Consider the following 13,748-nt stretch of genomic DNA (forward strand, 5'->3'; position numbering starts at 1 on the left):
ATCGGACACTTCATACAAACAAAAAAGTCTAAACTATGTTCGGTGGGGGGGGGGGAGGTAAACCTAGCTCAGACGTTGGTGAAGAGCGGAGAGTTGCCGTTCTATGCTATGCTAGCAGTTAAGCGGAAAGTTGAAAGGAACACCACTAAAGTAAACCCTAAACTGTCGATTCCATCATTAAAGAGATTATGCATATTTACACTTCATTAGGTACCGGTACGCCCATCACCCGAGTGACAAGTGTACCTTAATGCTGTGGTGGTGTCCCCAATAGCCGGCAAACGCGTCACTTTCATTTCGTGCTATCTCAGCACGAATCAGTGACGTGGATTTTACGTAAATACTTAAGCCATCGAGCACACGGCCGGATTTCTATCGGAGAACGCGCGGGTAAATACGCGGAGATACAAGTTGTTTGAAGCTTTTTTTTTCTGGAATCAGGTATCCTTTGCTAGAATTACGAACACTGATCTATTACGAGTCAAAAGCTCTAATTCCAAATTCAAATTTATTTCAGAAATAAATCATATTTAACATACAATGGTAAATTAAAATAAACCCAAATTAAAAATACAGTTAAGAGGCTGCAAGTAGTCTAATGGTAATGTTTGTGGCTGCGCCCATCCTATTAGCGACCTACCTAAGATACTATAGAGCTTATGGTCTTGAATTTAGCATATGCAGACGTTTATAAAACTGTACCTATTTTTCAAAACTAACAACTCATTAAACATGTCATAAGTTACACAATTGTCAATGATTTGAAGACACTAGAGATGAAATATTTGTCCGTACACAAGAGCTTAGAGTATGTTATGTCATAGGTACATAAGATCTACTATTATGGCATCTTCACTTGATTGTGCTTATGCTCACGTAATGACACACTTAAGTAGCTACAATATTTCTTGTGGGACAGGCATAGAATAAGAAATAACTACTACTACGTATAGAACGGCAATTCGCCGCTTCCCACTAGCGACTGGGTTTACCTCACCCTATCGGTCTTGCACATATATGCTTGTACGATAACGTTAATGTGTAGTGTCTTTTTGTTTTGACGTGACTTATTGTAGATTTCATTAACTACCTGGCCGGATAAATGTGGAACGCTGAGGTCTCTCATCCGGTACAACATTTATGACAACAGGCCTGAGGGTGCCCAGTTGGGCGCGACCTCGGCTTAGGGCGTCTGAGAGGATAATATCGACCCTAGTGGGTCGATAGCGATAAGTGCTGAACGAGGGAAATCGTCGATCACGCCGGCGGGGTCGGTATCGGGGTTTTTAAGTGTTTGTTGTCGCTAGCTGATTGGCCGCCTCTATGGCTAGAGTAATCGGGTCGTCGGGATAGTATATTACGTCCTTCGAGTGCCTGTGTAAAAAAAGTGTTTTGTATGAAGTGTTCGCGGTGTGGTACAGGTATAAAAATAACCTATTGCGTTTCAATGCAGTGGTAATACGATTCTCTTGCTACTGTGATCAATCTGTGTTTATTCTAGACCAGTGGTTCTTAACCTTTTAAAGTTGAGTATGCATTTGAATGACATATTGATGAGCCATTGACCATCAACTATTTACCGCCTAATAAATTTATTATCATTGGAGTTTTGGTTTTATGAATTAAACACGTGTGAAATTATTCATATATTTAAAAAGTAATTGCGATTTTTAGCGGACTCATTGTCTCATCTTGATGATCATTAATGACTTCGCGGTCCTCCTTGGGAGGTTTTAGGGACCACTAGGGTTCGGCAGACCACTAGTTAAGATCGCGTCCATGGGCGATCCCCAATTGAGAAGCAAGCCGGTACGTAGGTAAGCCGGTTAAGAAAAGTATAAGTCGGATGGATACACTTATTGCGTACACATTCTAATGAATCGTAATTAACTATTTAACTCACAACCATCGATCTCCAAGTCCATGTACAGAGTACTAATGTATTGTTAAACATTCATTGTTCTTAGCTAAACAAAGCACATATATCTAATCTAAATCTTTAGACTCTTATCAAGAGGTATAAAGGGTGTTAGTGACACCGTAACGAATACTGAAGGTGATGATTCGGCTTAGGTGGTAACTCACCCAATGTAAACTCACCCAGTGGGTGAGTTGCCAGCTTTTCAGATTATTGATTCTTAGTTAATATCAAGTGGAATTTTCCGTCGCTAAATTCGTGAAAATGTTACTGTTTATTTTTATTTCTATTCCTTACTTTTGCGGGGATGATTCTACTTCATAAGCTGAATCATCCCCCTCAGTATTCGGCACGGTGTAACTAACACCCTGTATTAATAAAACAGTATTTTCAGGCAAGATTTAGTATCCAAACAAATACAGCAAATGCGAAAGTAACTGTCTGATTGTTACCTTTTGACGCTTAAACCGTTAAACCGATTTTGATGAAAATAAATAATTTTAAAAAGAAAACAATTTATCGTTCTGTCGTTCGAGCATTATCCGTGTAATATAATTATCGTAATTTCGCCTTTAAAATACTATAAGAGTTTATGATGGGTATATTAGCAATGTAAAAAGGAAGTTCCCGAAGGACGTCTATCTACCTGTATTAACCAGGTAATAGGGAGGAGCTCGGTGGCGCAGCGGTAAACGCGCTCGGTCTGCGATTGTTGAAGTTAAGCAACTTTCGTAAAGGCCGGTCATAGGGTGGGTGACCACAAAAAAAAGTTTCCATCTCGAGCTCCTCCGTGCTTCGAAAGGCACGTTAAGCCGTTGGTCCCGGCTGCATTAGCAGTCGTTAATAACCATCAATCCGCACTGGGCCCGCGTGATGGTTTAAGGCCCGATCTCCCTATCCATCCATAGCGAGGGCCCGTGCCCCACCAGTGGGGACGTTAATGGGCTGATGATGATGATGAGGGAGAGAATAGACACTTGCTAGATAAGCGTGTCACACCTTGGCGACGTCGCAATTGAAATAAGAAGATTCCTCAAATAAAATATCCCCCCCCCCCCCCCCAATATACATGGTAAAACGTCAGGGGGGTTAAAATGGCCACATCGAAGCAATTCATCTAAGTAAGCAATATTTCAATTTGACATTTGCGCATATAAAAGTCAGTGCGCAATGCAAACAAATGTCAAATAGCAATATTGCTTTCTTAGATGAATTGCTTCGATGTGACCATTTTAACCCCCCAGGTGTTGCACGCGTTGTGTGTCTAGCTTTACAACTCTACGTTTTCCAACATGTCCGACTGCCCAATCGGGTGTGGAAGATAAGTCGATTAAATCGCCTCATTATACAGGGGATCGATAATTAACTAGAAATTCACTATCGCTATTATATCATGCCTCGGTTAATGAAAGTGGCTTCACCGGCGGCGCATGGTTTTAACCACGAGGTACAACGTAGATTGATAAACAAGATAAAAAATATATTAATTTCTTTTAAATTGCGCAGGGTCACAGTAGAGCTGTTTGTTTGTATTTTTCACTTCAGAACAGTTATTATTTATTTATTTACATTTCACAACTTTACAGTGCAAAAGAATCAATCCAATTGAAAAAAAAAGCCAATCTAATTGGGATAGTCAAGAGGTACATTCGTCGCAAGATTTTTTCATTTCATATACGAAAAATGGGTTGTAGGAATGAGTGTTTACACTTCTGCCTACCCCTTCGGGGATACAGGCGCGATCCTATGTTTTATTGTGTTTAGTCTATTCAGGAGGTTTTATTTAATTTGAGGAAACTTAAAATAAAAAAAATAGTAGAAAGGTTATAAAAAATGATGAAAAGCAGAGCTGAAGGCAGTGATTACCGTACACCACTTACTACGACCCTGACACGCCACTTTCGCTATATGCTCGCCGGTTGAGAGTATTTTTGACCAGGGGGATTAAAAAGGCCACATCTAAAAAAAGCAATATTGCAATTTGACATTTGCGCATATAAAAGTAAGTGCGCAGTGCGAACAACTGTCAAATAGCAATGTTGTTTTTTTAGATGGATTGCTTTGGTGTGGACTTTTTAACCCTCAGGACTCTCTTTCAAACATTCTGGATTTGATTCTCTAACACTATCAAGCGGTAGATATAGTTGCTGTTTTGTCTAACTTTTAACGTTGGGGCTCAGCTGAAAGTCAGCGTTGTGGCACTCCCTCAATGTCGGAGAGTCACAACATCTTGCTGAGCTGACGTCCCTTTTTAGAGATAAAGTTTAAATTCATTATTATGTTCACTATTGCAATATCTTGTACCCACTTTAGTACCCTGTCGCACTATCGTATTTGACATTTAATGAGGCTTATGGTTTCATTTGTCAGAAAAGTTAATGTGACATGGTTGCAAAGTGTATACATATTAGTACTCGTGAACTTACCTACCTACTTTTTTTTAATAAATGTATTTTTTTAAAGATTAACAAAACAATTAAAATAACTCCACTAAACCCCTCACGGGTTTGTCTCGGCGCTATAATCCGCATTCTTTCTTTTTAACACAAAGCTCTAAGTTTTATTATTAATATGTATGGGAATAGTACCTACAATTAATTCCGCGTCAATCATGTGTGTGTACATAATATGCTCAGCGGTGATAACCGGATTGTAATGTGTTTGTTGATATGAATAACACGAGATAACAGATATTACTACTGGTACTGCAGGCATGTTTACGTCAATTTTATAGTATATTCCACTACTTTATAAAAAAACAAACCATTTATTTCAAGCAACTAGGCCCTTTGGTTTTGGTTTCATACAAGACCATTAACCCGGCCCCAGGGGAGTCAGTGTCACCTTCTCTGCCCTTCACTGGTACAATTCCTGTTCGACGCGTCCTTGCCGCGGGGGTGGGCGCCTCTTACTTCAGTCAGCCGGAGTGAGATGGTGATACGTGATATGTCCCCACCGAGATTCGAACCCGGGACCTCCGGATCGTGAGCCCAATGCTCAACCACTGGACCACGAAGGCCGTTATCAGTGTATAGTCTGTATTTAGACAATTCCACTCGACGGAATTAGGATTTAGATTGACGTTGTAGTCTTCTTCTTTTTTCGTGTCGTGTCGATGGCAAGTCGAACAAAATACTTTATAATTTCTTATCTTATTTAGCCTATACGATCCCACTGCTGGGCAAAGACCTCCCCTTGATTTTAACATTTTATAATTTATCAGCTCAAAATGCTGCCACGGCAATAGCGCGGGTGGAAGCGCTCATCAAGTCCGCCCGCGTGCAGGTTTCAGGGCACAGTGGGTGTAAGCGGTGCGATTAAGCCTTCGATAGCTAATAATAAAATAGGGAAAATTTGAGAGAACGAAATGAGCGGCTGACATAAATAAAAGTATAATGACAACTAAAAATAAAACAAAATACAAAGAAGTAAAAAATAATAGACAAAAACAAAATTAATATAAAAGAGACCGCTATTGGCAAATGCAACCTGCACGGTGGGCGTGCTATTAGGTGGGACATGGACCGATGGATGGATGGATGTTGTTACAGAATAAGACTGCTGGTATGGTCTTATCAATATAGAATTTTAAGATTGGGTGAGATTGTATCAGAAACAGTCCTACTTTCTCTTTATTTACACTGTTGCGTAGGCCCAGCGAACAGTGTCTACTATTGGAAAGTAGAACTAATTGAAGTGAAGATGTAACCGTTTTTCCGGAACTATTCATATGTCCACTAATGCCTTTAGTGCATCAAGTACAGGGGGGTTAAAATGGCCACATCGAAGCAATTCATCTCAGAAAGCAATATTGCAATTTGACATTTGCGCATATAAAAGTAAGCGCGCAATGCAAACAAATGTCAAATAGCAATATTGCTTTCTTAGATGAATTGCTTCGATGTCGCCATTTTAACCCCCCCAGGTATTCGAATTCGAAGACACATTATGAGTACTTAAGATGCTTTGCGCGACAGTATTTTTTTTTTTACTTTGATGATAGTGGAAGACGCGAAAGTGTTGTCAAGATCGTAGTAAGTGGAATTCCGTGATCTCTGCCTACCCCAACAGGAAATAAGCGAGATCTTATATCTATCTATGTGTGATTGAAGTAATGTTCGTCTGTTGCAGATATCGAGGACCTGCCAACCCGGGACCAGACGTGGGCGCTGGCCCCCCACGAGGTGGACCCGGACATCTGGCCCCCTCCCCCCGACAGAGACCCCACCACGTGGCCCGCTCCTACCACCGTTGAACACAAGTTCGTTGCATTTTTTTTAGTTTTTTTTTCTAGCGCAAACACCTCCAGCAAGTCCCGCTGTTGGACACAAGCTTTCCCTCCATTATCCGAAGGAGGTATAGAGCATACTCCATGTCGCTCCATAGAGACGTGCTTGTAACCAATCAACCAATCCATAGATAATAAGATCCAACCCCTTACCCGATTTTATCTAGCTATCTAATCAAATTATGCATGACGGATATTTAGCGAAAAGGACATTCATTTTAATCAGGTATAGTTTTGTACGTATTGTTAAATTTATGTATGTAACTATTTAAAATAAACCGTCGCTTCCAATCCAACCGCTGCCATCTTCCTCCTCTCCACTCTCTCTCTTTCGCGCTATTCAGGACACGTTCATAAACTCCATCTCATACACATCACGTTCATAATAATCTTTCATTTGAACACATGTATTTATCGTATGAGCCTTTGCAGCCAGAAATAAATGTGACAGTATTATCTTGTCTTCCAGGGGACCTGCGCCGTTGAAATCAGCCCGGAACAACACGAGGGTCAACAACCGCGACAAGAAGGGCCCCGTCAACCAGCGGAACGTCACCTCGCAGAACAGAAAGGTCTCCGACGTGCGGACCCCTAAACTGAACACCAACAAAGCACATAGCGGTAAGCGTATCTTAGGGTTGTAGCAGAGTACAAACTCTGCACATACTGGCCTTTTGTTCGGACCATCATCATTTTAAATTACGAAATTCTCATTCCATTCCATTCGCATTTCCTTTCATTTTACTCACTTTTGACTCACTGAATCCCCGACCTTCATAAAAACAACAAGTGTGTTATACCGTTTAGGGCCGTGCCCTCTAAATCCTTAGTCTTGAATCTTTTTAAAATGTGTATATTGTGAACTATTATTTTTGTGACTATGCTACTAAGTTTGTGAAGTGTTTTTAATAAACTGTATATACTCCTGTTGCTGTTGCTTCTACTTTATCATCGTCAATCATTCCCCTACTCTGCCGGCACGTCGGGATACCATATCCTCACCTCCTCAGCGTGCCGCAGGGTTGTATTAATAAACTATTCTCAGCTTGTAACAGAAGGCAGTTTAGTTCCACTATTCGACAATGTAGTATGGTGGGGGTTGAGCGGGCAGAGAAGGAGCTTCGATTCTGCTCTCAAGATCAAGTCAATGTGACAGATTTTAAGTAAAAACAGAGACTTTCGAGCATGATCTTGAGGGCAGTCTCAGCTAGGGGGATAATGATGAGTGTCAGAATATCTATTGTTTATTCTAACAATTAACCATGTCGAGAAATGACCAAAAATAAAAACAGTATACCTACTAATACTGTTTTTTCCGCATTAGTTCCTCGCCCTTTATTTACATAAAGTTTTATAATCAATAACATCGTTGTTTCGCGGCGTCTGTTTAGGTTTTATATCGGCGTGGTATGCAACAAACGGCCTCTGGATGCCTGACCTGTTGTTGTAAAGATAAAACATTCGCTAGCGAGACGCTTGGGGAAACAAAAGATAAATATTTAATTATGCGAAGTAAAAGGCAGATACCTCCGACATTTAATATTCAATTTCCCTCTGTTCTTCTCATTTTCGCTCCCGCTCTCTGTATGTCTCCTATTTCCTGTTTTATTCCCAGTTGTTGGAGCCAGTCGGCTATCATAATCATGCGTGGTTAGACGGTCGTGTTTTTGACACCTGTCATCACAACTGCTACGTTGTGGTGTTGTTGCTGGCCTGACGAATTGAATGTGTAGTTATAGGAGGGTTTCGGTCGAGTCTTCCGTATTTGGCGCTTTGCGTCGAGATCTTGTAAACGCTTCTCTTCAAATAAATTCACGCCATTGTGAACGGTGCGGCGCTATTCTGGTCTAAAACGAGCACGATCCAGAAATCTGGCTACTACGGAGTCTGGCTACCACTATCTGATTTTAAACTACCTTTGACTATAATTACTACAGAAGATGATTCCGTGCTTTGGAAGGCACGTTAAGCCATTGGGCCAGGCTAGCCGTAAAAAACACCTCCACCAACTCGCAGTGGTGCAGTATGGTGGAGCATGCTCGTTACCCCTCTCGCTGATTGAGGAGACACCTGTGCCCAGCTGTGTATAATCCAATTCTTATTGTTTTATGTCTTTTCCAGCAAAAACAAAAGACGCGTCGAGTAAAGACCACGGCGGCGGGAAGGACAAGCAGGACAAAGACAACAACAACGGCGACACAGACGATGAGAAGCACAGGGAGGAGGAGCGGCGGTTCGAGCCGCCCTCCAGCGCCGACGCAGACCTCGTCGAGATGCTCGGTACGAATCATGACTCGCTGTGGTGTACTTACTACTATACTAAAATCAAACGTTCGCTTCCCGCAGTGCCATAAATCATTGGTGCGCTAGGGATGGACGCGTGGTGTGAAATCTTTCCTTTTTATATTAATACTATCGACACAACAGTGGCACGTCACTATTTTCGCCCGTAAGCCTCGTAAGTGCAACAGAGAGCGTATCACATATTCGGCGTTCTGCTTCCACGTTTTATTGCACCGCGGGCAGCAAGCGTTTGATTCTAGTATAGCATAGAATATAGAACGGTAACCCTGCGCCCCGCACCAAATCGTATTGGGCGCCGACCTCAGCCCCTCTGGGTCTTACTTTAGTCTTAAATGGCCGTAGGACAGTATAATATCTGATTAGTCATCACACAAACTGCAACGTGACCGTATTTTTTTTTTCTTGATATGAGTTTGTTCTTGATACCATACTCCCTCCTAATGAGGTTAAGGAAGTATCGACGGCGTACGAGCTTACCCAGAAAGTGCCTGTTCAGTCTTGTCAGGAACTCAAGTTAAGTTGAAGTGAACGCCGATTGCTGAAGTGTATTCCACTCCAATAAATAGAAAAGAAGTAACGAATAATGGAAACTTTACAGATAATTTGCATTTCGTTGCGTTCCGTGTGGTTTTCATTTATTGTACATCACTAAAATACAGTACAGTACAGTCATATCCATCTTTGGACTTCGTATCAACAGTGGCTGCAAGTTGTCTTTGATTACTTGTGGCTCTGCCCACCCCATTAGGGATAACGGGCGTGAGTTTATGTATGTATGTGTACTAAAATACAGTCAGATAACAACCGCCATTACATTACATTAAATACTTATTTTCATATTTTTTTGACAAAAGCGCTGTGCTTAAAGTAATAAAGGTTTTAATGATTTGTAAATTCTTCTATCATTATAACTTTACATCTTAGTGTCTCTAACATATTTTTTTGCATGCGCTGAGCGATATTTTAAAACTGACTTTGCAAGTATCTGCCAGATAAGTCCTGGATAGGCTATCAGACAGGTGGTTACACAGCTCCTGATATGCAATAACATTTACATAAGAATAAGAATAAAATAAATTTATTGCCAGTAACAATTTACATTTGCTATATAAGCTATGTAAATATAATATATATCGAGCAGTAAGACAGTTGTACAGTCATGAGCAATATCATGTACCCACTTTAGAACCCTGTCGCACTATCATATTTGATATTTAATGCGACTTAGGGTTTAATTTGTCAAAAAAGTTAATGTGACATGGATTCAAAGTGTATACATATTAGTACTCGTGACCGGACGCTCCATGGCTAATAAGATTAACAATGAAATAAACAAGAATGTATTATGCAACTTATCACGCATTTAATTTTTCATGCGACTGACGTAATATTATGTTGTCGTACAAAATCCATGTGAAGTTTGCGAATAATCACCATAGCAACGAATATGTAAAACTATGACGTGCTATAAAAATGCAGTCATAGAATATTACGTGCGAAGTGCAATTGCTACTTTTTTATTGCTTTGTGAATTCTGCTTGCGAAGTGTATCTATTAAATATCTACTACTATTTTTATAATTTCTTCTCCTGAACTGATTATCTCTTGAAAATCTTACCTAAAATAAAACCTCTTCAGTGTCGACCTCGGAATAGAAAAACGAAAATTCTACTCTGTAAAACGTAACACGATTAGAACAACATATATTTTGCTCTTTTGTACTAAGCTGTATACCGTTAGTGCGATAGAGATGTGAGATACTATATCTCTACTGATGTTTTCGTAACTTTCTTCCTTCTTATGGATGAAACAGTAATGGCAATGTACAAGTTTATCATTGTTTAATACGTAGAATTAATCATTTTTAATTTATTGTATTTGAAACTTTAGATTGGGGGAGGTCTATGCCCAGCAGTGCGACGTATATAGACTGTATTTATGATCAAGTTCAAATCTACTGTACTTCAAACGTATCTAATCGTAATGCAATCTAATAACAGCAAGCAAAGCGATTTATTAGTCTAATTTCGATACTATACTATCACTTTAACTATGACTCATAAAAAGCTGCGATTTGTAAGCATTGCAAAAATTGCAAACATAATGTAATCTTACTTCATCACCTCGTGATTACCGATTCTCATCATCACGATTTTGATGTAAGGGAATCTGTACAGGGGGGTTAAAAAAAGAATTATCAAAATCGGTTCATATACGACGAAGTTATGCCCGAACAAACATAAAAAAAATATATACGGTCGAATTGCGAACCTCCTTTTTTGAAGTCGGTAAAAATGTTGCAATTTGACATTTACGCATATAAAAGTATGTGCGCAATGCAAACAAATATCAAATAGCAATATTGCCTTCTTAGATGAATTGCTTCGATGTGGCCATTTTAACCCGCCTGTTCTGACAGCTGTAATTATTATCAAGTATATAATGAGGTATCTAGTCACTGTGGTCGTATGGTACACCGGCTTGCTTCTCAAACGGGGAGCGTCGGTTCAAACCCCGGTGCCGGACTTGTACTTTATCTTAAGTGCAATTTTAACTAACACATTTGGCTCGACCGTTATAGATGGCGATACTGCTCAACACCTAACACGTTGGTTTAACAGAAAGTTCAGTGCATGTACTTAGTTCATCTTGCGATGGATGTAACTCTACCTACCCCAATTAGTTTGTAGTCGTGTAGCTTATGTTGTTGTGTCGTGTAGTCGTGTATCAACATATATACCTATATGGGTGTATACCTATACGGTCACGAGTACTAATGTAATATACACTTTGAAACCATCTCAAATTAACTGTTTTGACAAATTAAACCGCAAGTCAAATAGTGCGACAGGGTTCTAAAGTGGGTACATGATATTGCTTATGACTGTACATAGCGAAGCGATGCGACGTTAAATTCTTGTCTCATTTAAATATTCAACGCTGGTTTACCTCACTCGACACTGTGGTGTTAACATTGTTCTCTGCTCACTTTCAGAGAGGGACATAGTACAAAAGAACCCCAATATCCGGTGGGACGACATTGCTGACTTGGCGGAAGCGAAGCGACTGCTGGAAGAGGCCGTGGTCTTGCCAATGTGGATGCCAGACTTCTTCAAGGTAAGTTAGCCTAGACGGCGACCTAGTCCATTGAGGTTACAGGATGCAGGTTGTAAGTTCAGACGTTCGTTATATAAAAAAATACGATTAAAAATGTAACTATGTTACCTACAGAATAAATAATTTCGAATTTTAAAATTTGAATGCTACTTCTTAAAAAACGAGGGACGTCAAAACGATAGTTTTCTATCGGTTCATAATGAAATTGCCAAGTTATGACGTCACCAATAATATGTTCAAAAGTCGAACTTATTGTTTCGAAATTCGTAAGAAAAATGAGATCAACCTCAGAGCTCGTCATATCCAAGGGAAATCAATAAATTACATCAAAAAAATTCAAATCAGAGTGGGTACAAAAGAAAATCTAATAAAGCTTTTTTTAATAAAAACGTTTGGGTTACTTATCTTCACGCCTTTCATATTCCATCTCTGAGTATCAGATTATGTAAAAATACCTAGCTTTGTTTTACTTAAGAAACTAAGGTTTACGACTTGAATTCCCGAAATTATAATTTAAACGATTTCTGCAAGTTATCGATAATGCTTTATAACTACAAGGTGACGTATCGCTGATTCCGCGGCTTGTCGTGCCTTCCGAAGCACAAAATCATCTTAATTTTTCGGACAATCAAGTGATTCAGCGATTTGCTAGCCATACAAAGGACAGTCTCACAACGTGATTTTAACAATGTCCTCAACGGGAATCGAACCCTAAACTCCAGATCGTGAGCCCTACGCTATAACCACTAGACCATGGAGGCTGTTCTAACTAAGAGTATTTTGGAAAAATAATTAGAATATCGTCACCTTATAGTGACAGGGCGTCGTCTGAGAGAATTATATTTGAAAGACTTAATCGACCCAGCGGGTCGATAGCCATAAGCACTTCTTCTTCTATCGCGTGGGTTGTGAGGTGGAGTACCAACCTCATCAACCCTGGTGTCAGGGTTACTATTGAGCCGCCAAAGGCCCCTGACATGGCTCGTGTAACGACTACTTACTTACATCAGTAAGTAGTAACCAGGACCAACGGCTTAACGTGCCTTTCGAAGCACGGATCATCTTACTTTCCGACAATCTGGTGATCAACCAGTAATGTCCTAACCAAACTAGGGACCACAAAGTAATTTTTGTGATATGTCCCCACCGGGAATCGAACCCGGGACCTCCGGGTCGTGAGCTCAGCGTTCAACCACTGGACCACGGAGGTCGGTGTGACCAAGTATAGGTACTTAATGCTAGACTACCCACCTCTCTAGGAATGAGTGTACTTAAAGATTTGTGTAAATTTATCGTTTACTGTTCCAATAACCTATGTAGACAGTCCTACGGATGTATTTTTGTATGAAGTGTTCGGCGTGTTTTTTTTTTTAAATTTATTTGAACCATAAATTATACATTTTTTGCACATAACATTCTCTCGCCAAACTGACACCAATTTGTTGGCGAGTACGCTCTAGCTATGTTTGATTATACTATGTACATTTAAATACGATTTTGTCTCTTGATTACAACATGTGTGCTATAGGGTGATGAAATGTTTATCCTCAGGGTATCCGCCGACCGTGGAAAGGCGTGCTAATGGTGGGGCCGCCGGGCACGGGCAAGACGATGCTGGCCAAGGCGGTGGCCACCGAGTGCGGGACCACCTTCTTCAACGTGTCGTCATCCACGCTCACTTCCAAGTACCGCGGCGAGTCCGAGAAACTAGTCCGACTGCTCTTTGAAATGGTAAATAGGCTAACAACTTACCAACCAACCAACTACCTCAACAACTAGTCAAATCACTTACTTTCCACTAAACGTCAAAACGCGAAATGTGTATGAAGAAGCACACTACGTACAACGTTAAAAACGATGCGCTTTCAATAGCTTTATATAAAATTGGAGAAGTTAAACCCAAGCAGCTGAAAGGAAGAGAAAAATATATTGACAACTAAATAAACAAATTACAAAAAGCAGCAGGCCTTGTGGCCTGCGGTGGAACGTAGAGAACTAACTATAACCTTAACCTGTAACACCAATTTTATGTACCTATGTTCAATGCAAATAAAGAAACTGAATCTGAATCTTGTCCGCTGTGTAAGTGCGACTCCAGATAAATTAAGGTCCTTGATATAC

General features: G+C 40.2%; 1 protein-coding gene across 2 annotated transcripts in view; it reads left to right on the forward strand.

The window, feature by feature from the left end:
* LOC126380321 (katanin p60 ATPase-containing subunit A-like 1) overlaps nucleotides 1-13,748 on the forward strand; it is a 30,513-nt gene that overhangs the window by 13,070 nt on the left and 3,695 nt on the right. For both annotated transcript variants that reach the window (XM_050029654.1, XM_050029655.1), the window contains exons 3-7: nucleotides 6,050-6,179; nucleotides 6,676-6,827; nucleotides 8,328-8,486; nucleotides 11,506-11,627; nucleotides 13,179-13,358. In XM_050029654.1, the coding sequence (XP_049885611.1) occupies nucleotides 6,050-6,179; nucleotides 6,676-6,827; nucleotides 8,328-8,486; nucleotides 11,506-11,627; nucleotides 13,179-13,358 (743 nt within the window). The remainder of the gene's footprint in view (nucleotides 1-6,049; nucleotides 6,180-6,675; nucleotides 6,828-8,327; nucleotides 8,487-11,505; nucleotides 11,628-13,178; nucleotides 13,359-13,748) is intronic.

This window comes from Pectinophora gossypiella, chromosome Z, assembly GCF_024362695.1.
Source record: "Pectinophora gossypiella chromosome Z, ilPecGoss1.1, whole genome shotgun sequence".
Lineage (NCBI taxonomy): Eukaryota > Metazoa > Arthropoda > Insecta > Lepidoptera > Gelechiidae > Pectinophora > Pectinophora gossypiella.